Here is a 24,459-nt window from a genome sequence, read left to right on the forward strand (position 1 = left end):
TTGACTTCACAAAACTAACATGGGTAAATAAAAGAGCACAATTCTACAAAGGTCAGAAAACTGGTTCTGCGAGCAATATGGGGATGCATTTTGGCTCCAAAGGTAGGTTGCCTCCGAAATAGGGGTCAATGTGGCATTTTGCTACAAATGAAGATGAAAATGTGGTTGATGTTAAGCCAACGGGTACTCCTAGCAACCCCTCGTTCTGATTCCAAATGAAAGCTCTTCCTCTCAAGTGTTGTCCAACCTGGCGTGAGCGGCAAACATCTATTGTGTGACTTTTGTTTGTTCTGTGCAACCATCCAAGAGCGTAAGTTCCCAACCTTTTATTGAAATGACACAGCAGGTTCCATCACAAAATCTCATGCTCCCTTGCTTTGGGCCGGAATGCGTGGCTTTTGAACTAGCAGTGGGAAGAAAAATAAACAACATTCTATCACAGAGCACAATTCTAAACATCAGTCGTAGCTGGGTTAAAATGACATGGCGTTTCTGATTCTGCCTTATTGCTGAGGCTAGCTAGCCAGCGAGATCGAGAGAGCCTGGGAGTAAGCAAGCACTCTGTGTGTGAGACCTGCTGATAAGGTAAGCGGGTGGGCCTGAGGAAAAGAGGGGCCTTCTGCGGGGTGGAACTGGCTGGTCTTCCAGTAGCATCATGCTGCTGCCTGTGGATAAAGATGGAGGCAGGCAGAGGTGTGGCTACAGACCAGGAGGACCTGGGTGGAAGCTGGATGGACAATGGGGTGGATGGGTCAATCCATGTCAATTTCAAATGTGTTCATTCATAAGTCCCTTCTGTTCCATTTTGCAACAATCTGATTTCTTTTTATATAAAAAAAGATTGTACAAGAACTTGTATTTAAATAAATATTTAAGTATGTATTGAAATATGCAGTGCTTTTTCTGGGGGCATGCAGGGGTACACATACTCCTAAACATTTTGTGGATCTTTGTACTTTTGTCCATTTACTCTATTTATTTTTCCTGATTTGAACTACAAAATGGTGATTTTCTTGAGTCAAAATGAGAGTACCCCTAAACATTTTTTAAAGAAAAAAAGCACTAGAAATACGTATACATACTTGAAAACTTAATTTCTTTCTACGTATGAATTTCTAATAAACCGTACATTAAAAAAAATATTTTCTGTATATATATATATTTGAGTTGAGAATCCTAAGAATATGTTCTGATCTCTGTGTTAGTTTGGTAGGTGCAAATTAGGTTTAGTTTTAAATGTGAACCAAATGAAGTTGTCCTCCACCCCTAGTCCACTTCCAGGTCAACTGGAATGCTTACATGTGACAAGATGGGATGCTCACATGTGTAACCTGCTCTTATGCTAGTTTACTCACATGTAAATCCCATTGCTTCTAATGAGGCTTTGTCCCAAGTAACTGTGGGTAGGATTTCAGTCTTAAACCATGCACCTTCCTCCCTAGGTTTTCAGGATGAGTTTCTCATATCTTAAAGCATATTTGTGAATTTGTTTTTTATTTGTTTGTTTGTTTTTGATAACTTGGAATTAGTTTTGGTTTTGAATCATAGGGTTATTAGGTTTGCTTGGTGCAATTCACACTATAATACGTCAGCCAATCCCATGGAAGCAGGATCCAAAATTGGTTGTTGGGAACATGTGGTTAATGGATTGTGTTTCATTATCTCCCTTGATTTACTACAGATGAGGCTGGGAAACATTTTATATTTCTAAAAAAAGAAAAAGAAAATCTGCTTCAAAACCTCATATAAATTATCTCCACATACTTTAAATGCATAATGTGAAGCTAAACAAAATATAAGGAGAATTTGATAACTGAGCCAGAGCTGGGGGTGGGTGGAGATAGGAAGCGGTTTCATCCACTCTAAAATTAAGAAAACCAAAGTACAGAGAAGGTAAAGGAAGGTATAGAGAAGAAGTCTTTTTCTGACAGGTTTGCTTTTCCGATTGCATTGTACAGTGCTGAACCTTTCTTAGAGCAGTTTGTCTTTTGAATAGCCTGCCATACTCACAATCTATTCCCCTCTCCGTCATATTTTTATCTACTTGTGGCAATGGAATTAATTTTGTGGTAGTCTTTGCATATGGGGAACGACACATCCCTGATGCACGCTTGCAGCTTGAGTTGTAGATCAAAGCCACTCAAAAAAGACGCTTCTGTCCAATATGGGGGGGGGGGAAATGGTATCCAATCCACTACATAGCGAACAGTGGTGTAGATGCCTGAAAGAAGCCCAGCTCTTCTGCGAGACTTACATTTGTGTTGACAGATTGGATCTGAGATCTATGGCGTATGTGGTGGCTGTTAGCTTCACTTTGGACATTTGTTGCCATTCTCCTCTGTAAGCAATCTAAACTATGTTTACCCGTCTCAATTTTCAGAGATACTATTATAATGTTTTTTTGTCGGAAAGGTCAGGTGGCCTGCTTGGCCAGAAAGGTCCAGTGATGAGGTCTTGGAATGTGGCATCCTCCTCTGAGAAACTGGACTAGCGATGATAATATGGTGGGAGTAGAGAGCTGATATCTCAGGGCTCTTGGGTGCTTCTGTGACCCCTCCTTGCTCATTGGAGAGGGTCGGTAAAGGTAGGGAGCTGTGCCTCTTGGATGGTGGTGGGCTGGAGTTCTGAAATCTCACAGTTTTCACTTGCTGAAAGGGAAGAGAAACCAGGAGTTATTTCATTCCAACAAGGCTGCCACCAGCATTGTCTTTGCTGTCTGGGGACATGACAAACAAACAACGTTTACATTTTCTTTTACAACTAGTTTTACACTTCCTTCAGCTAAACATTAGGAAGTTGGAGAGTCGAACACGACTAAGACGACTAAACAACAACAAATAGAGGAGGACATATTTCTGAAAAGTACACTATATGTGTCAGCTAATATAGTCAGCACTGTTTCCAATCACCTTTGCCTTCCTCGGAATCCCAATAGATCACCTACCCATTTTACAGCTGAGTGGATTTTAGAGTGTCATTTGGTGTAAAACCGAGTAACATATAAGCTTAGAGTTTTGAGAGATGCAAAAGTTTCCTCGACTACTTGCTTACTGGTCCACTCCACTCCAAAAGGTACTAAGGGTCAGCACAAATACATATTTCGGCTTGGTAGTGGGTGATCTGTGCACCAGAGACTTCCTGATTCAGAAATCATCAACTCACTAGGTGCATTTAAGGAAGTCATCATTTATTTATTTATTTAATCATGGAGACACCTCTATGTTACAGGGTTCTTGTAAGGAACAGAGGGGGGAAATGTATGTGAAGTTTTTTGATTCCTCACAAATGCTATGTAGATGCTTAGTGATTATTTATTATTTTGCTTTTGTATTATCTATCTTTACACCTTGTGCCTTCTATTTCCTTTTGGCCTGGGTGTCTGAGACGATGTATCCCAAAAACCAACCTTCAGGAAATAGAAGAACTTTACCACATATTCAGCAATTAGACTTCCTGTGGCAATGATAAATCATGTCTACAGTTTCCATCTTTTCATTTCAATCCACAAACCCACCATGACATGGATGATCTTTGCCAGCAGACTGCAGAGGGAAGTGAATGAATATCTTGGCAGGTTGAGAGCGAGAGAGCGAGTGAGCATTGAATTTATGGTGATGAGGGTCTAATGAGAAACTAACATAATGGGGAGTATGCTCTCACAATAGGGACATGCTCCTTGAGAAATCATGAATGACACATACAGGATCATGATATAGAATCTTAGTCCTGTTCTGTCAACAAAAAAGTCAATGTAATCATTACATTGTAATGTTGAGTTCTTCAGTGAAGACCTTCTCCACCTTCCCTACCAGGTAATGGTACGTTGACTAGGATTTGTCCTGTCCTGCAATTCTAATATTCCATATCCCCACCTCCACCCCAAAGCTTTTCATAATAAAACTACCCCTGTGATGAATTAGACCCACTGTTACCTTCTCAGTGGTGTTCCTGGATGTGTCTGGCTTCACCAGAATGGAGGGTGGAGCAGATGCAGGTGGCTTTAGAGATGATTCATTTTTTGTAGGCAATTCCTTGGTGTCCAATATTACTGAGCTACACACAGAAGGAGCTCGGCTATTCCCGCTTCGGGGCACTAATATGAATGAAGAATCATGGGAGGAATTCTGCCTGGCTCCCGTGTCAGCCGTGCTAATCCCTCGGGGCAGAGAGGAGATATGTTGATATGTTGGAGATTGCTGCACTCGTGTTTGGGTGGCAGGAGCTCGCCTGAGGGAGTTGACAAATGGAATAAGAGCTCCTGGTTGCAAAGGTTTCTGTAAAGATCCATCTGGGGAGGCAGAATTCAAGAAGAGATGGGGATTAAAAGATGATAATAACCCATTTGCAGCTCATTTTTGAAATTTTATATCAAAAGGATGGGCCAAAATTGCTGAATTGCAGTACTTAGCTGAATTTTAGTCCTCAGGCTTGTTGGAAGTCACTCCAAATACTTTTAGTGTTTTAAGGGTAGACAGAAAATTGCAAGGGAGCTATAATACACTGGGAAGGCACATGCTCTGTATGCAGGAAGTTTTAGGTGTGTTCCTTTATATCGCCAGTTAAAAGAACCTCAGGTACTGGGGTGGGGAAAGTCTCCTTCCTGAGAATGTGGAGAGCACCTGCCTGCCACTTAGACTGGATAATACTGAACCAGATAGACCAAGTGGTCTCCAGCCTGGAGGCACACTTGGAAATCTTGAAAACTGCCACAGGCACTACAAGATGACCCTTATGGTCCCTTCCAATTATACAATTCTGAGACTCTATGAAAATTCCCACTTCTTCTCACAGAAGAAAAATGAACGGTGCTTAGAACTTCCTCTCAAAAATGCAGAACACTGCACCAAAAGCAGGCAATTCCTTTGTGCCCAAACCCCAAATTTAAAAACAAAAACAAAAACCGAGAGGGATATAGGGCCTTGGTGGGTGCTGGGAGGGGGGATGTCCAAGGGCACCATGGGGTACAAGGATGCCATGCTGGGGACCCCAGAGATGGGCCAAGGACTTGACTTGGTATGAAGTGGTGCCATCTATTTGGTCTTCACTAACTTATTAATGGGACTTCTAAATTATTCAACTGTTGGTTGAAATTTACTAAAAAAGCTGGTTGTATTTGGTGTCCCACAGCTTTTTTTTGGTAATACTTGCAATTGCTCAACCAGTTTCTGTAGTTAAATATGCTTCCTCTGTAAACCTGCTCTCTTTCCTTCTACCTTCTTTGGAAGCTTGCTACCTTTATTTTCTGGTCCTTCGCCAGCAGGTAGAGGATGAAGTTTCCCGCAACCACTTTAATCCCTCTGACAGAAAAATCTTCATCTACTAAATTTCTTACTTTCCTTATGCAGCTAAAGTAACAGAAACAGGGCCACCTATTTGGTCTCCACCATGTACATTTGATACAAATTCCTTGTCTTTGCTTTCAGAGATCTCCATGACTGTGATCCTAACCCATTCCCCAACCTTTTTCGCATTATAATCCTGAATATGGCCTCCAACTCTTATTCGTCACCTCAAAATCTGCTCCTTTAAAAGAGTTCACACATTTGCCTCCTTTTCTGTCCTATCTTCCTGGAGCAGCTTCCTAGAGCACCCATCACTTTCTTCCATTACTGCCTCAAAATGCACCTCCTGTGCATTTTGGTGAAGCCTTGGATTTAAACCCTTCCTTCAGACTCTGGTTGAAATATAAGCCCAAATATGTGTCTTATATATTTGCTCACATCCACCCCCTTCATGTTTCTCCCCGCGGACATGGCTTTTAACCTATGTTAATCTGTAGGAATGAACGTGAACTCTTTGTCATCTTCCCCACCCCATTTTTCAATTTGTTTTCATTATTAAAGACGCCATTTATTTCATAATCAATTCATAGAAATCCACTTGTAGATTTCACATTGGCTTCACTGCCCTTGTTTCATGGTGGCACTATTTCCTTTATTTTTAAAAATTGGTTTTAGGCAGGAGATCTGTTTTCAGTGGCTGTTCTCGTCAGCTGCCACTTTATTGATTCACAATGCACCACACCTTGTAGTGTTCTGCAGCGCCCTGTTAAGGAAACACATACAGAAAGATTCCCCATAATCATGGCCACTACTCCCCTCAAATGCCCACATTCATGACACCCAGGGCATTGTGGGTAAATAACAAAGCACTGCTAGCACTGCTGACACTGCTGGAGACATATACGCAAGACCTGGCCACACATCCCACTGAATATTCATACAACTAGGTATGAATACAAATGGGAGTCCCGAATTCCTTCCATTCCTCTGTGTATTCATTTCGGAACAAAGGGAAAGTGAACTGAATGGGCCCTCATTTGTTCTGAAACAAGTGCATATCTCTATTACTCTTTAAACCACCACATGCAATGATGGTGCTATATAAATAATACTAGTCCTGTTGCCACTGAAACCCACTTGTGGGCCATTCAACAACTCAAATATCAACATTTATGTTTTGGACAGCTATAATGAACACTGCTCTGTAGCAACCTCGGTGACCCCCATACTACAGTTTCCAGAATGAACACTGCTCTGTAGCAACCTTGGTGAACACCATATTACAACTCCATATTTGTAAATTTGCTGCCAACGCTTCTACTTTACCCCGGCAATCTCAGTTTTTCTTAATGGGAAAAAGTAAACAAAGACCCCAAATATCCAATGAGGTACACAGAGATTTAGCTCTGTATCAGGAAATTTTTAATGTCTGTTGTTTTACAATTTTTTATGTGTTGTAAGCTGCCCAGAGTGGCTGGGGAAACCAAGCCAGATGGGCAGGGTATAAATAATAATAATAATAATAATAATAATAATAATAATAATAATAATTAGCTTGCATTTCTCTGCTTAGTGAATAGTAAAACAGATTTGGCTATCCCTGGGTAGTGTCTGAACGATTAATTCTACCACACATTTTGGGATTTGTCTCTAGCTCTGGCTAGTATATCCATGCCTTTGGCAAGGCAAGCTTTCAGCCCAGCTGTATGCATGCAACCAGCTCTCCAGGAGGCTTAGCCTAGCATTTCTGTTTATTGCATCAGCCCCAAGTTTCAATGTGCTAATTAAAGGCTTCTAGTCATCTCTCAGCCACTTGGGAACAGGTTCATATGTCTCTCTCTCTCACCAGGACTTACTCTTCCTACTGCTGCCACGTCCTCTCCTCTGCGGAGTTGTGTGCCCTGAGGTGCTTGGCACAGAGACATTCCTCACAGGTGAGGCCAAAGATGCGGGCATGAAGGCAGATTTCATAGGTCTGCTTTGCCTTGGGCCGTTCTCTGAGATGCTTCCCTGGGAGGAAAGTGAGGAAGTGGATAATGTCCAAGTCGCATAGAGGGAAGGCATCCTTGAATCAGGGAAGCTTGAGGACTTCCTGGTTGTTTAGGAGAGTCAAATGGAAGGGAGGGAGAGAGAAAGAAACAGATAATTAGGGAGCAAATGCAGCTGCACAAATCAAATCCAGGAGTTTTGTTACCTAGTTAGAAAAAGAAGGGCAAAGTGGGAAATCCGATCAGTAAGCATTTGTACATTCTGAAATATCCTTCCACTTTAATCTTTCTCCAGAATTCTCCCCGTCCCCCAAGCAGGAATTTCACAGTAATTATATTAATGACAGAGGCTATGTTCCGACAAAACAACAACAGCAAAATAATAATCACCACCACACCATCTTTTAATGACATAGACCATGCAATATGGCACATAACTAATGGGCATTTGCATTACATTTCAGCATGTTAAAGACTATACCTCACAATTACTTATTACTCTGGTTCAAATCTGCAGCACAAATGTTTCTGTGGTGTGAGAAAATTTGAATGTGTACAAGAAACCTCCTGGTGCTTGCATGCTAGTGCTAAGAATAAATCCTCGGAAAAGGGTGATCTTTCATTGTTAGCTGATAACATACTGCCTGAGGTTGCCTCTAGCCTGTTAGTATTTTGAGAGAGGGATTCAAACACACACTCTGAAAATTTAAGTTATGGCAGTTGGAGCAGATTAATGTGCTTTGTTGCCCTAGTGCAAAGTCCTTAAAAAAATTGACTTTTAGTGGTTAGGAAAGTGATGGGGAAATGCACTGAAAAGTGTGGAACGAACAAATGATTAACGGGAAGACACAAGCAAATCAGGATGAATGCTCACTGTCGTATAGCCTCCCCAAAACAAATCAGAACAAATGCTCAATAAAGACCAGACATGCCCTAACCTCCATAAAAGCTTTGTGCAAGGATGAACGCTCAATGAACAGGTCGTTTGGAGGAGCCCACACCCAAATGTTTTTTGCCCTTGAGACGGCTGTAATGTGCACAAATGTTTACAATCTGTGGTTGTGTACAGTGTCCTTTTTCATAATTGTACATGTAAAAAAAAAAAAAAGGTTACTGGATTGCAGGTATGGGGCGATGGTGGCACAACAGGTGGAGGTGACAGTCTCCCCCATTGCTGTTTCTGATGTTGGCAGGTATTTAGCCAACAGTAAAAAAAATGGGTGGGTGGCGGGGTGACCAAATAATGGACATTTTTGTGCACTAATGTTTCAGAGAGCAAAGTAAATAACTTTGAAGTAAAAAAAATGAGTAGTTGGGAGAAAGCAGTGAAGGTAATAAGTATGTGCAAACGTATCAAGAGTTAATTTCATCTTTCCTAGTTTGCATAGAGGGGTGAGCAGGAGAGCAGCTGCAGGATTTATTTTGTCTATCAAAATTTAAGACAGCAGGGAAGCAGATATAAAATGTGACCTCTTGGTGGATTCAAGCTACTCTAATCTTTTTCTCAGGGAAGAGACCAGCGCACCACTAAAGATCAAATTAAGGTAAAGGTAAAGGTACCCCTGCCTGTACGGGCTAGTCTTGCCAGACTCTAGGGTTGTGCGCTCATCTCACTCTATAGGCCGGGAGCCAGTGCTGTCCGCAGACACTTCCGGGTCACGTGGCCAGCGTGACAAGCTGCATCTGGCGAGCCAGCGCAGCACACGGAACACCGTTTAGCGGTCCCTATTTATCTACTTGCACCCGGAGGTGCTTTCGAACTGCTAGGTTGGCAGGCGCTGGGACCGAACGACGGGAGCGCACCCCGCTGCGGGGATTCGAACCGCCGACCATGCGATCGGCAAGTCCTAGGCACTGAGGTTTTACCCACAGCGCCACCTGCGTCCCATAAAGATCAAATTAGCCATGGTGAAATAATCTTGCTTCATTTTATAAACTGCTGCTTTTCTGTTTTGCTGTTCACAGTTTACGGTGGTGAAAAACAACAACAACCTGTGCTGCTTAATAGGCAAAAATGACGGGCTGTGCTATCCCAATTCTCCTTAACTGCCTGAGTTAAATTTAGATGGACCGATTGATGGAGCGCCAAGGAGGGCAGCGATCCTGAAGGAAATATCTGAGGGAGTCTTTGTGCTCTTTGCAACTTGTGGTTCCATTTCCCAAGCAATGCCCCCCCCCTTCCCCAAAGTGTGTTGCTGTCACTTCTGATTATTTCTTTCTGCATCTGCTTTCCCTGACGAGGCCACATAGCACTTTCACCTAAATCTGTTAAATTGCTGAGAAGGCCATCAATCTTCCACCTTGAGCAGGCTGCTTAAATAAGCTTCCTCAGAGCTCCTAATTTGCTCAGGAGAAACTGAGCCATGGAGAAGTGTTTGTGCCAACTCTTCTGAGAGAGGGGCTGGCTGGGGGAAAGGCAGCAACTTCTGTCACTCCTTTGTTACCTTCCCGTCGTTGTTCTGTGCTCTGGAAAAAAATGATTTATGATTTAATAATGGGGCAGCGATTCATCAAAATAACCCAGGCATCCATTTATTATGAGGTGATTTCCAAAGGAAGACACACAATAGCAGGCCTTTAAATTGGTGTTCATGATGGAGGCACTTTATGAAGCTGCTTCCGAAGTCTCTGGGCTCTGCTTTTGATTGTTTGTTTGGTTTTATCAGTGAAGCAGGGCCATGGTGTTTTCAGAGGCCATATCCTGGAGAAATGAGCCAGAGAGATGAAGAATACTCACCGGCTCATTTCAATGTGAAGGAGTTTAGTGGATAGCAGAAGGGATAATTCTAGGCCCAAAGTAGCTGTGGTGTCTCCAATTTAAACAGAGCAATTTCATGTGGTGAAATATAAGCAGGGGAAGAAATGAGTAAAAGCGTGTCCTCAGTAAAAGCAATAACATGGATAGTTAGGTTTCTACTAAGGCATTCCATATCTCTGACAAAAGACTAAAACTTGGCATTTTTCATTCAGTTTTCCTGTACTTCATATTGGGTTGCTCAGTTTTTACGTTTGCGGTTGAGATGATCACAATCAACTTAAGCTACACTGTGCCTAAGAAAGACAAATAGTTTTCTTGAACTTAAAGCAAGATGTGGAAAGAGTTGAGACCCATCTGAACTAACTCTGTATTCAGCATCGTGGTTGACAGTGCAATCCTACACATGTCTATTCAGCCGTAATTTGCACTGAGTTCAAAGGGATTTACTCCTAGGCAAGTGAATATAGGATTATGGCCTGAGATGCACTGGCCAAATGACTCGGCTTGTCCTTCCTTTCCTTTCCTTTGTTTCTATTGCCCATTTTGTCAGGCACAAAATATGACAAGGCCCCAAGTAAGTCCATAGAGCTTTTGTTTTCTTTTGTTCTGTGAAGCTACAGATCTCCTTATGTAGGTTTGCCATATTTCAAAAAGTGAAAATCCAGACACAAAAGCTGTTAAGATTCCCACCCCCTCCCAGACATTTTAACCAAATTTGAAAATTCTGCCTAGACGCCATTTTGGAAAGACGAATCCAGGCTATGTCCTGGGAATTCTGGATGTATGGCAGCCCTATCATAGGTTTTTCACCATTGTGAAACCCTGCATTTATGTTTACTTGCACTTCTCACCCACCCTTCCTGCTGTTCCCCTACATTAACCCCCTAGAGCATTCCCTTCCCATCTCATGCAGCGATAAAGCTCCCTTTTCATCTTCCCAACCCCATTTCCGAAGCCGCTTCTATTCTGCACCTCCACTTTGCATCCCTGTTTTCACCTTCAGCCCCATGTCTCCTTGCCTCTCCTTTTGTGCAACCCTCCCTCCTTGCACGCAGACCTCTACCATGGTGACCTCCTTGTCTTGTAACTACCAAGCACCCTTTCCACCTAGTGCTTCTGTCCTGGAGAATACCGTTCTTTTCACATTGCATTCCCTATTGCATTGTAGAACTGTGGCTTCATTATTATTATTATTATTATTATTAGTAGTAGTAGTAGTAGTAGCAGCAGCAGCAGTATGAAGTTCCAGATTCAATGTACAGTGGTACCTTGGGTTAAGTACTTAATTTGTTCTGGAGGTCCGTTCTTAACCTGAAACTGTTCTTAACCTGAAGCACCACTTTAGCTAATGGGGCCTCCTGCTGCCGCCGCGCCACCAGAGCACGATTTCTGTTCTCATCCTGAAGCAAAGTTCTTAACCTGAAGCACTATTTCTGGGTTAGCGGAGTCTGTAACCTGAAGCGTATGTAACCTGAATGGTATGTAACCCGAGGTACCACTGTAATTATTCGGAACAGGTATTTCATTAACAAGCAAAACACCCATATAGGTGCAACCTCAAACAACTGAACTGAACCTCCTCTAACTGACAAGATAACTGACAGGCTTGCTCTGAAGAGTCTATTCACCATAAAGATACAAGTAACCTATGTCACCACTGTAAGTCCACAAAGAGAGAAGGGATTCCAAACTTCAGCTAAGGTGCTGGGAAGATCAGTTGCAGAATATGTCTTACAGGCTACAGGTAAACATCAGTTTCTAGGGGGATGAGAGGCATGGAGTGGGGAACATACCCAAAGATTCCTGCATTCTCCTAACTAGGCTCTTGAAAACCTGAACAACAAAACCTGACTTGTAGCAATAGAAATTACTGTTTTTTAAATATGCATGGAAAAAATAAATGTTTTGCTTTGTTTTGTCACCTGCTTTTTATGTTTCAGTCTTGGAGCAGGGCAATAATGACATAAAATACTACTACTAATAATATACAGGATAATGAAAACATTATACAAAAATTACAGGCTCTATAAAAACAAGTCCAACAAATAACATTTAAACAATGAAGAACTCCATAATAAAACAACCAAAAAATAATGAAATGACAACTCCCCTCGTCTTACTTGACTGACCCTCAAACAGGTAGGAAATTGTACTGCATTTAGCAGTTTCTAGTGATTTCAGACAGAACTGCCTTTATTATGAAGAGGAAATCTTTCAAAGACTGGATGAGACTTGTAAGGTGAACCACAGCAGGAGCAGACTAAAGTCCACTGTGGATTTTAACTCAGTATATAACCCCCCCCCCCGAATAGTTTTTTAAAACACACACACACATCAATATTCTTCATTAAATTTGCACTTTTCTAACTTGATTCCCAGCCTGCATTTGACCAGATTTCTACATGTCATCTACTTCCTTGGAGTAACTTCAACAACTCCCTTTTACGATGGCATTCACCTCTTCTGCTCTCTCACTTCAGAGTAAGGGAGGTACTCAGTGTAGGCCTATTGAGCATAATGATCTGGCTGAGTCATATTCACTCATTTCATTGGATCTCCTCTGAGTAAAACTTAGTTGACTCCTACCATAACAGTTTGGTGTGCGTGAGAGAGAGCCATGCTGGTTTGTTATGATTACATATGAAAATGGAGTTAGTCGATCTGGGGAGTTGTTCATCTTTGCACATATTCTGCCTGCACTGTCATCTATCTATCAGTGTCTATTTGTAATAGGTGCTGCTGGAAGCTAGAACAATCCACAATTAATTTGTCAGGAGTCCAACCTGCTGAAGAGGAGCCATTCCTAAATAATTACATCACGGAATTGTCTGCCCTCTTTAAGCAACAATGTTATTTCTTACGGCCGGCATTTCTATAGTCTAACTCAGCCTGGTGCCCTCCGGAAGTTTGGTACTCCAACCCCTATCAGCCACAGCCATTGGTAGTCCTAAACGTCTGGTGGGCAGCAAGTTGGAGAAGGCTGGTCTAAGTCATGGCATCTCTATCATCATTTCTTATTCTATCTGACTCAATCAACATTGTTTAGATAAATGTTTTGCTAATTTGTTTCTGGTGACAAGAAGACGAGTGCTTCCGTCAGTGGTAATTAAGCAGTAATGGCAATGAACTTCAAAGGTAACTTCACTATCCAAATATAAACTTCCTCAGAACATGGAGGCTCTGTTTGGATAGGTATCATGATTAATAGCTGTGTATCTTGTTGCTGGTAAGGAGGATGCAGGAGGACACAAACAAGCTGCTTCTTAATTCATCCTTTGCTTTTTCACAGTTTCTGACTCTTTCCTCTTTCCCCTCTATTTATTATTATCTTCACTTGCCCCTTCCTCTCATTTTTTCTTCTGGGAGCCTCTATGGACCAGTATCTGAAGGACAGACTGGAAAGGGACTACAGCTATAGGGATATGACTTTCATCTTCCACATTTTTTTATCCAACACTATTTTAAAGCTTATGTGCATTACTGTTCGTTGACACATGGCATGTGAAACATCCTTGCTTTTGTCTAACCTGAACCTCTGGTTGGCAGCAGCGTAGCTAGCCATTCAGGTGCCCGGTGCGTCGCGCACATCCTGCAGCCAGGGGTGGGGCAGGCTGCTCATGGGGGTGGGGCGCACTGTGTGGAGCCTCTCTGCTACCTCCCCCACAGCTGCAGGGCCACTGAGGGAGAGGCAGTGGGCAGACGCAAGGCCCACGCTGCCGGTTTAGGCAGCGCCGAGCCTGCAGGTGCCCAAGCCACCACGTCACTCCCGTGGCTCGGGCACGCTGCAGGCCCTGCGGTAAGTGCTGGCCCCCGCAGTGTGGTGCCACGTTTCGTTACATTAGTTGACTGAGCTAAAAAGTTTTGTTAGCCCATTTTTTTTTAATATAAAAAACCCCCTCAGTTTCATGAAGTGGTTGGTCAGTTTCATGAAGCGACCATGGCCTCCAGGAGATGTTCTAGAAAGAGGCACAGTGACTGGGAGCTGCTCATCCCATTCCTCATTACTTGGTGGTTGATTTTATGGCTTTAACCATTTTCCTATTTGGCTTCCTTCCGTGCTAACTGTTGGAGAATTCTTTCATATTGAATATAAAAGTGAGTTCTCATTAGTATAAACACAGTGGTATATATTTTTAGCTTCCTGATGACTCATCTGAAATATCCTCTGGATGCAGGGGAGCCGACTTGGGCCCTGGGTTATGGGAGCCCAGTGCGTGTGATGTCATGATGCCACGTGTGCCCCCCAGCCTTAGAACCTGACTTCTGGTGGCACCCAGAGCCCCCTATAGTTGGTGCCCCTGCCTGGATGGACCAATGAATACGCTGCATTGTAAAAAAGTCAACTTCAAATGTAAAGGAAGAAATCTGTGCTGTGGGTCAGTTTGTATAGCCAATATGGCAGCTCTTACAGATTCAGTGGATGCTGGCAATAACAGTAATGCTAGGAATAACCATGATTTCATCTTTCAGACATAGGTAAAACTCCCATGCAGTTCATATGATTACTTGCAAAACAGATGAAATAAGGCGTATTGTGCCATAAAGTGTCACTGACGATTCATACCAACTCTTGGATGAACATCTCATTCTGTTCTCTGGGCTTTAGCTGTGTTATCTTACAAGAAACAAAATTAGCCATAGCTTTGATTCATTGCTGAGCCACTACAAAGCTGTTTTGTGCTAGGTCGATTAACTAATTGTTATAATAAATTTAGAATTTTGTTTAGATTATTTGTACTTTAGAGTTTCTAAAATGCGTGTGGGCAGACCTACAGCCCCATTCCTGTCATTATCCAGTCATGCTGAGCCAAATAAAATTCAATTTGACACTTTTTTTGGTGTTACAGTGGTACCTCGGGTTAAGAACTTAATTCGTTCGGGAGGTCTGTTCTTAACCTGCAACTGTTCTTAAGCTGAGGTACCACTTTAGCTAATGCCCCCCCCCCGGTGCCTCTGTGCCGCCGGAGCACGATTTCTGTTCTCATCCTGCAACAAAGTTCTTAACCTGAGGTACTATTTCTGGGTTAGCGGAGTCTGTAACCTGAAGCGCCTGTAACCCGAGGTACCACTGTACTCACATATCTCCCTCTACCCCCATTGTTCATATATAAAACACATAAGCCAAACCTGAAAAGTGGAGCGACGTAATTGCTGGGGAAGATTCCAACCTTTCCTGTAACCAGCGACATTCCTTTTAGCCAGCCTTCATGGTACTTTCCCAAAACACGGATACCTTCTCCTTTTTGCAACTCTAGTTCGTCTGGACTGTGAGCTGTGTAGGAGTGCAGAGCAACGCACCTGGTGAAACAGAAGGAATTAAAGAGTGACGCTACGTACTCGGAAGAGGCAGTTCCATTTATGCAATGCGACGAGGCTATGACACAACTACCTGCTCCAAAACCACGCTGGGATCTGTGGCTGTGACTTCTGCCAAACCAAAAGCACCGTGCCTGAGCCCTCTTCAAACAACGCTTCTGCTACACAATGCAAGAATGTCCCAATAGCTCCTGAATAAGACTGAGGGAAGGCAACTCATCAAGAATGCTGAATGGATGGGTAAAAAATGTACAGGGCAGGGCACTCCCAAATGGGCTGGGTTAATGTGCTCCGTACCAAAGCAATAAGGTCAGGGTTCAGAAATGCACTGAGATGCATGAGTGGAGGAAGAGACGAATACCAGCCCAAACAAGAGGTGTGGTGAACAACACAAAAGTCATGCCCACACCACACATTTAAGACACACAACTTCCCTCAAGAAATCCTGAGAATTCTAGTTGGTCAAGAGTGCTAGGAAGTCTCACTCTGTCATGGGTAAACTACAGATCCCAGGATTCTTCGGGGGGAAATGTGTGCTTTTAATGTATGGCTTGGATGTGATCAAAGGAAAGATAGGTAGCTGAGTATAAAACAGCTATGTAATTAGTTGGCAAGAACAGAATTCCTTTCAAAACCTTTAGCAGTAGGACAGCCTTCGCACACCTGGAATCCTCCAGATGTTCTGGACTTCAACTTCCATCAGCCCCAAATGGCACATACTGGGAAGGCTGCAGCAGGGAGGTTACACCTAATGATTCAGCCCCTGTTTTTTGGTCCTCAGGTCTGTTGCCTGGGTACCTCCTTCCTGTCACATGACATTTCAGTAGCTAACCACCCAAAACTCACCCTCACCCCAGATATGTCATGGATATTCAGTAGAGCATGAGACTCTGAATCTCAGGGTCGTGTGTTCAAGCCCCATGTCGTGCAAAAATTTCCTGCATTGCAGGGGGTTGGACTAGATGACCCTCGTGGTCCCTTTCCAACCCCAGAGTTCTATGATTCTTCAAGTTCTGCAACTCAAAAGCGATCACATTTACTAATGGGTCTCATAATTCTGGGAGCTGAATTTTAAACCGATCTTCTGGCCCATGCTAAGTGTTTTGTATGCCCATGTGGGGTTCTCAGAAGCCAGTTTAAATTTCAGATTAAGTTGAATGAAGTATCTCTGTAAAAAGAGTTGTCTCAATTTTAGCTGGTGCTTGTGGGACAGTAACCCCACAAGGGCTTCTTCTTCATCCTCTTTTCTGTATTCATTTACTCCTGTGGGCGGGTGGGGGTGGGGGACTGGCAGCATGTGGCATGGTTGCTAGGCAACAACATCTCCGGCCCTAGCCAAAGGCCCTACCCACCTAATGAATAAGGACTGAGTTTTACGTACATATTCACCGGCAGGTGTTGCTGTAAATGAGGCAGGGTGACAATGGCTGTCGGCTGCCCCAGGGGCCCAGGGGCCGAGTAATAGGAAGTGCTGACCTGTAAACAAGAATAAAAGAATCCAAATGAGCACCTTTATTATATTCTCCCTTCAAAGGAAGTGTGCCTGAACATCAAGAACCCACAAGCCACAGGCCTCAAGGCAAAGCAGTGCATCCTGTTAAATGGAATAATCCTGATTCACTCTGCTGTCTCTGCGGTCAAATGTCTTAATGGGGCTTTTAAATTTTTAGTCACTGATGGAGCAACGAACACGTTCGACTGGTTGGCTTGTTTTCTCATGTCTGGGATGATGAGGATTATGCGGTCATCCCTGAGAGACTTGAAATGTGGCTTCCCTCAAGGTTCCAGTCTGTCACCTATGCTGATCAATGTATATGCATCCACTGGAGAAGCCACAATTAAGCACAAGATTGTGCCACATATGCCCACAAGCAACTTGTGTGTGTGTGTGTGTGTGTGTGTGTGTGTGTGTGTATTTATTGGGAAAACAGTGAAGGAGACTAAACCCGCCCCCCATGCCATAGTCCCAGTCTTTAGTTGATGCCCTGGCTGCTATTTGTAAAAGCTGCAAAAGAGTGAAAATTATATTCATGTATTCCTACACATTGTCATGTGTACCATAGAGTTTGGCCCTGAGCAGCATTTGGGCTGAAAATGAAATGAGAGACCACTTGCTAAAAGAGGGGTTTTAGCTAAAAATCAGAGAGCTGTGTGTGCTGATATAGTCCTTCAGTTCCCAAACTAATGGAATTTTACTCTTCAAACCGTGTCTCCAAGATGTAGTTCTTACCAATAAGGATGCTTTCTTTATGTTTCAACAACAACAACAACTCACTTCTTACAAATACAATAAGGATACACTTCAGAAAGTAGTTTTGTCCAAGTGATTTCTTTGCATTAAGATAGATAGTGGGTTTCCTCCCCCCTGTATGGGTACTTCAGTGTATTTCTTCAGGTTCTACTGCTCCTACTAGTTGTTCCTTATATGAAATTATAGTTTTTATTTATATAACACTACCAGTGTTCATTGCACTCTTCAGAGTAACATAAGCCCAAGAAAGATAGGCCCTTGCCCAAGCAGCTTACTGCCTATATTTCATTAGCTACTGCCTTTGCTTCTATGCTAGGAAAGAGAAAAATGAAGCATTTGCATTGCCCTGTTTGGCTCTTCCATGATTAGGTTTAAGGATGTTGCTCAAATGCTGAGGCCAGTGAAAAATATATCATGATTGAGAAAGTGACTTTACAAAACAAAACACGATGAAAACTGGACTGCATCCCTTCTCTCCATCTGACTGCTGCCATGACCGGGAGTCCTGATGCTATCATCCAGAAAACATGGGCTGGGTTCAAAATCATTATGATGTTGATCTGCAAACCAGGAATTTCCCAACACCATTTAGGATTATTTTTTTTAAAAATAAATAAATAAATAATGAATTATAAGCCTTTGGGATATATGGAGCGATGAGAGCAAGGAACATGATTGTTTGGAGGAGTGAACAAAGAAAAATGTTCATTAAATTTCAGCAGGAATCTCCAAGAAAAGTTCATTTATATTGCAGGCTATATGTTCTCAGCCAACATAAATGCCTTTTCCACTTGAGGTAGATGCCTTGTTTTTCCTCTTTTCTTTCTTTCTCCCTTCTATCTTGAAATTAAAGAGTGCATTAACAGATGATTTTTCTCCAGTAAAAGGTTATTGCAACCGAGGGTGTAGAAAAGCAACTTTGGTTGCCCTCCCCATCTCCTTTCCTAATGGATTTTCACATTCCCATCCCACCCTTATGTCAATTGCAGTGTTCTAATGCCTTAAGAAGCACTGTAGGATTGAGCAAGCAAACCTAAAATACTTAGAGGAGTTGAGCATTTTCCTGTTCTGTAAAGCGTTTTGTAATTGACAAGGGTTAAGGCAGCAAAATTCCCACACATCCATTATATTGAATTCTTCAGGCCTTTAGTGCTTATTCAGCTGCATATCTGCTAAGGCAGCCCTTTCTCATCCCACATTCCTCAGTAGCTTCCTAGTGAAGACCATCCATTGTGAAATAAGCATGGAAAGAGCTTAGACAGTGATGGCAAATAAGCAGAGACTGTTTTATGTTGGATTATCAAGATGGGTTTCTGCCTGAGTGCTGGAAATACAGAATGGTTTTCACTGGTGAAGAAAATGACTCAGCATTTTAGAGTGAGACCAGGTTATCATTGCCACAGGTTATTCTCAGTCATTTTCTTCAAGTGCCTTACTGGTTGTTCTTTATAATACCAACACAGGAATTGGGCCACTTCCTGTGCCTATTGTGAGTAGTTCAAATGCCTATCCCTGATCAAGACTGATGGCAAGCACAGTACCAAAGCACCAAACTCTTATGCTGGAGAGAGTCTATAGCCTCTGATGCATGGCAGATGGCCACCCAAACTCTGCTTAAAAACCTCCAAGGAAGGAGTGTGTCCACCATCATCTGAGGGAGTCCATTCCACTGTTGAACAGCTCTTGCTGTCAGAAAGTTCTTTCTGATGTTTAGCTGGAATCTCCTTTCTTGTAACTTGAAGCCATTGGTTTGAGTCCCACTCTGCAGAGCAGGAGAAAACAAGCATGTTCCATCTTCCATGCAACAGCCCTTCAGATATTTGAAGATGGCTATCATATCATATCATCTCTTCTCAGTCTCCTATCCAGGCTGAACATACTCAACTCTCTCAACTGCTCCTCATAAGGCTTGGTTTCTAGGCCCTTGATCATTTAGGTCACCCTCCTCTGCACATGTTCTAGCTTGATGATATCCTCCTTAAATTGTGGCACCCAGAACTGGACATGGTACTCCAAGTCACTGTAAGTTACCCTTATGACATTGCAGAAGTCGTAATTGAGAATCGTGAGCTTGGAGATCCCACCTTGAATTCCACTGCCCATCTCATGGGTGAAGGCAGTGCTGGTGTATGCACTTGCCTGTCTCTGCTGAAGCCACTAAACTACCGATTCCTCACAGGGATATTCACAATGGAGCCCCCTTTTCTCTTATGTCTCTTGAGAAAAAGAGGAAGAGATGGAAATACCCCCTGTAGTCAAGCCTCTAATCCACTTTTTATTTGCATGGAACCAGCAGAGAAGGGTAATCAGCCCAAGAGTTCATGTCACTCATTTTCTTATCTGTATTTATCCCAGTGTTAGAGCTGTCTGCAAAACCAGCCTGTATTTTTTTTTATTAGCTTTTAGCAGATAACTGATGTTGCTTGCCTGCCTTGAGAGACGAATGGTCACTGAACAGCACAGTTAACTTATCAGAGAAGACACAGGCAGGCGTGGGTCTCTGAGAAGAAGCTAAATCAAATAAAAATTTCCTAGAAAATGCCGGTTGGAAATGCAGGTCGTATAGAACCATCAGGGCTACCACAAACATTTAGCAGATAACTAGAGGGCCTCAGCAATTACTCACCTCATGAACTGCTGCTGTTTGTTTTGTGAACTTAAGCTTTAGGAAAGCTTAAGCTGTATAAATGGCAAAGCAAAACAACACCCACTCAGTAAAAAGACTGCCTGTTACAATGAATTCTGACTAAAGAGTGATGTAATTTAGTACACAAGAAATGTAGTTGGCTATTAAAATGCACACCAGCTTTCTGCAGCCAGAACCTGGTTAATGTGGTACTCTGGTACCATTCCCATGTACAGTGGTACCTCTGGTTACCTACTTAATTCGTTCCTGAGGTCTGTTCTTAACCTGAAACTGTTCTTAACCTGAAGGACCACTTTAGCTAATGGGGCCTCCCGCTGCTGCCGTGCCACCGCCATGCGATTTCTGTTCTCATCCTGAAGCAAAGTTCTTAACCTGAGGTACTATTTCTGGGTTAGTGGAGTCTGTAACCTGAAGCGTCTGTAACCCAAGCTACCACTGTAATGAGGAGAAACTCCTTCGCCACCATGTGCTGAAAACATAGAAGACAGCTATGTATCTTGTTTTTCTTTAACCCAGGGGTCAGCAAACGTTTTCAGCAGGGGGCTGGTCCACTGTCCCTCAGACTTTGTGGGGGGCCGGACCAACTTTTGGAGAAAAAAAAAGAATGAATTCCTACACCCCACAAATAACCCAGAGATGCATTTTAAATAAAAGGACACATTCTACTCATGTAAAAACATGCTGATTCCCGGACTGTCCGCAGGCTGGATTTAGAAGGCGATTGGGCTGGATCCAGCCCCTGGGCCTTAGCTTGCCTACCCATGCTTTAACCAATGCAATTTTTACTGCAATGGCAGCCCTTAGAAAGCAGAAGCTTATCTCTTCATTTCTGCCACTGTAATTGGAGTGGAGGTCCGTCCCACTAGAAAGAGGAGTCATAGGGGAAAAGTCCCAATTGGATCAACAGGGACTTTTCACGCAAGGCGTGTGTGTGTGTGTGTGTGTGTGTGTGTGTGTGTTAATGTGAAATATCCATTCTGGTTGTTATTGGGGACTGGAGAGATAAGGCTCCTCCCCTTTCTCCCTTGCCACTCTCACAGTGGTGTTCAGATGTTACATTCCATGAGTATATATTCTGTGTACCTGTGCACACACATAGTTGAACTGTACACTCATACAGTTACTCACAAATAATGTACAGCAAGTGAACAGTTTGTGTACCAGAGTATGCAATAGCTGAGTTGTAGAAATAAACAAGTATACATTCTTTCACGCAAACAAGACAGCAGGCCTAGTGAGAATTGGCCTCCCCTACTTCTGTTGTGGAGGGATGCGGGTGGCGCTGTGGGTTAAACCACAGAGCCTAGGGCTTGCCGATCAGAAGGTCGGAGGGTCGAATCCCTGCGACGGGGTGAGCTCCCGTTGCTCGGTCCCTGCTCCTGCCAACCTAGCAGTTCGAAAGCACATCAAAGTGCAAGTAGATAAATAGGTACCGCTCCGGCGGGAAGGTAAACGGCGTTTCCATGCACTGCTCTGGTTCGCCAGAAGCAGCTTAGTCATGCTGGCCACATGACCCGGAAGCTGTACGCCGGCTCCCTTGGCCAATAAAGCGAGATGAGCGCCGCAACCCCAGAATTGGTCACGACTGGACCTAATGGTCAGGGGACTGGACCTAATGGTCAGGGATCCCTTTACCTTTTAACTCTGCTGTATATTAAGCACATGCTGCATACTAGTCATGCTGTATATTAAGCTGGCCACATCACCCGGAAGATGTATGCCGGCTCCCTCGGCCAATAAAGCGAGATGAGCGCTGCAACCTCAGAGTCAGCCACGACTGGACCTACCTTTATATTAAGCACATGTCCAGTGCAGCCCTTACTGCCCAGTACAGTGTTGTTATGGAGGTGGGTGGTGATGGGGGGAGATTCCACTGGAACATGATATTTTCCATAAGGATTGTACATAACACATTTTGATCCAATCTAATGCATTATTTTCTATGTGTCTTCTTGCCCAAAGCCTGCTTTGAACAATCTTTGCAGGGTTGTAGACTAATTAAGTAGCAAATTAAAGAACACAAGGTCTCTTCACACATTTAGTAAGCATGTATGGTGCAGGGAAGAAGGATCTTTTGTAGCTCACCCAGTTGAATGTAAGAGAGCTTGCAGCCAACTGCTTATCAGGCTCTCTTCAGCTGAAAGTCTGGGTGCCTCCCACTGCAGCCATGTCCTCTTTCACACGAGAGTGCTACAGATCTGCCCCAAAATGTGATTTTGCCATTTTACCATCCAAACGACATAGACTCAACATAAAAGTGAAATATCCATCACTGTTGGGTGTATGTTCTTTGGCTTTAGCTGCCTTAAATTAATCCTCCTTACTATAGGCTCAGGACTAAATTACATGTTGCACACAACCGCCTGTAACAAAGCCCCAACTTTCTTTACTGAAAAGCAGTCTGTGGAAGCTGCAATTTTGAGGAGTGGCAGAGGACAGGGAGTGCTTATTCTTATCTCCAAACCGCTATTTTTCAGCTCAAAATCCCCTACAGCTGCTTTTCAGGGGTTTAACCATTTTTAATTTTAAAGAAGCCAAGGCTTTGTTATGTGAATTTTTGTCCTTAGTACACAAGGTCTAGGATCAAATGAGGTGACAGTGCTGTTGGTAGGAGAGGTTCAGCAGGGGAGGGAGGAGGCAGAAACTGTCCAAGGGTTGGTCAATGAGTAGGTAGCCTGTTTGCTTGTGGCTGTTGCATGAGTAGCCAGAGAGTGGTATGTGAATGGCATGCATGAATAGGGTCTGTATGAGCCTTTGTGAGCATTGTGAATGATTGATTGAATGAATGAAAGAATGAATGAATGAATGAATGTGTATTCAGGGGACAGCATGTGATAGAGTGAAGGGGAAAACAGATGGAGAAACATTCAAGAACCCCACATTTGGGGATATCAATAAATAGCCAACAACATCTAACCTCCCCACAAACTTTGTGCCAAGAAATCAAGATGAATGTTCAAGGAGTAGGTTATATGGAAGTGACTCATGGAGATTATTGGAATCCTGATAAAAAGTTTAGTTTTCAGGACAGGAACTGTAATGTCGGAAGAACGACTTCTACAAGTACCTGACACAGTGGATCATAATAAATATATTATCCTCAGAGACACTTGTGGACACACTCCCAGGATTAAAGATTACAATGCTTAAGGCAGGCATGTTTCATAAATGTTGATACTGTTGTGTGTTGTCTCCTCCTTGTTCCTCCCAATGCACTCTTCCTCCACCCTAATTCCTTTCCTGTGCCCACAAATTTACTAATTTCCCAATCTGGCCCTTTGCTCTGATCGGAGGTTTACATCCTACCAGCACTGCCTATTGCTGCAGTAGGGAGAAATTCAGGAGACACACTTTTCTGAATTGCTTTCAGAAAAGGGAGTGAAGAGAGATCGCCAGTAATGGAAAATACTTAAGAATTTCAGATCAGCAAAAAAAGAAAAGGGGAGAAAAAGCAATTATAGTGGAATTTATCCACGGAGCCAGAGTTAATATATTGCACACATTCTCTCTTCTCTGCCTCCCTTTCTAATGCCAAGGTAGTTGGAAGTTTGGACCTTTGCCTCTCATCGCTTCAAAAATATGTGGCTTAATTATCAGGCTGGTGCATTTATTCCTCACTGGCATTTGAAGGAAGTGCTTATTGTTCAATCACAAATCCTACCACTTTCTCTACTGGCAGTAACAAAATAGGGAAACTGTGAATCTCCCCTTGCATTGCTCTTGAACTTGGAGCAAGGCAAGATTAGCCAACCTGCACTACATTTTGCATCCAAGATAATTGAAGGGACTTCTTGTAACCATCCTGCAATTGCTACAGTGGCTTCAGTGGGGTTTGAATTATTAGAGCATTATGCAGAATGTTTCAGCCACACATGCAGTTGGATTTCTGCTTTCTGTTCTCTCCAATAGCAAGCCTTTACATAAAATGGCAGGACACTATTGAAGAAGAGCAGATAAGCTTTGTGGTGTCCATCACTTAAAAATAAAAGGGATGAACATTCCTTTATTTGAATGGTCCGACAGCAAAATGTTTGTTTTCTTTACATAGAAACGAAACACCAAAAAATATTAAGGTTAAAAATGAAATAAAAAAATACAATGGCCAGTGATGAGAAGAGTCAGAACATTTGGGGGGAAGTATCTCAGCTTCTGTTCTTCCTCCTTAGTTCTTCAGAGTGACAGTGAGGATCATTTATAAGGGAAAAATCAGCTGTAGA

The 24,459-nt window shown here is 42.9% G+C and overlaps 1 protein-coding gene across 4 annotated transcripts in view; it reads right to left on the reverse strand.

Moving 5' to 3' along the window:
• Nucleotides 1-311: 311 nt before the first annotated feature.
• The window catches only part of SH3RF2 (SH3 domain containing ring finger 2), an 84,225-nt gene continuing 60,077 nt past the window's right edge, over nt 312-24,459 (reverse strand). For all 4 annotated transcript variants that reach the window (XM_083487802.1, XM_083487803.1, XM_083487800.1 and 1 more), the window contains 5 exons: nt 16,726-16,820; nt 15,156-15,326; nt 7,139-7,374; nt 3,933-4,288; nt 312-2,648 (listed from right to left, as the gene is read on the reverse strand). In XM_083487802.1, coding sequence (XP_083343928.1) covers nt 2,370-2,648; nt 3,933-4,288; nt 7,139-7,374; nt 15,156-15,326; nt 16,726-16,820 — 1,137 coding nt within the window. In that variant the 3' untranslated portion in view covers nt 312-2,369. The remainder of the gene's footprint in view (nt 2,649-3,932; nt 4,289-7,138; nt 7,375-15,155; nt 15,327-16,725; nt 16,821-24,459) is intronic.

This window comes from Podarcis liolepis (genome assembly GCF_965112155.1).
Source record: "Podarcis liolepis genome assembly, chromosome: 2".
In the NCBI taxonomy this organism is placed as follows: Eukaryota; Metazoa; Chordata; class Lepidosauria; order Squamata; family Lacertidae; genus Podarcis; species Podarcis liolepis.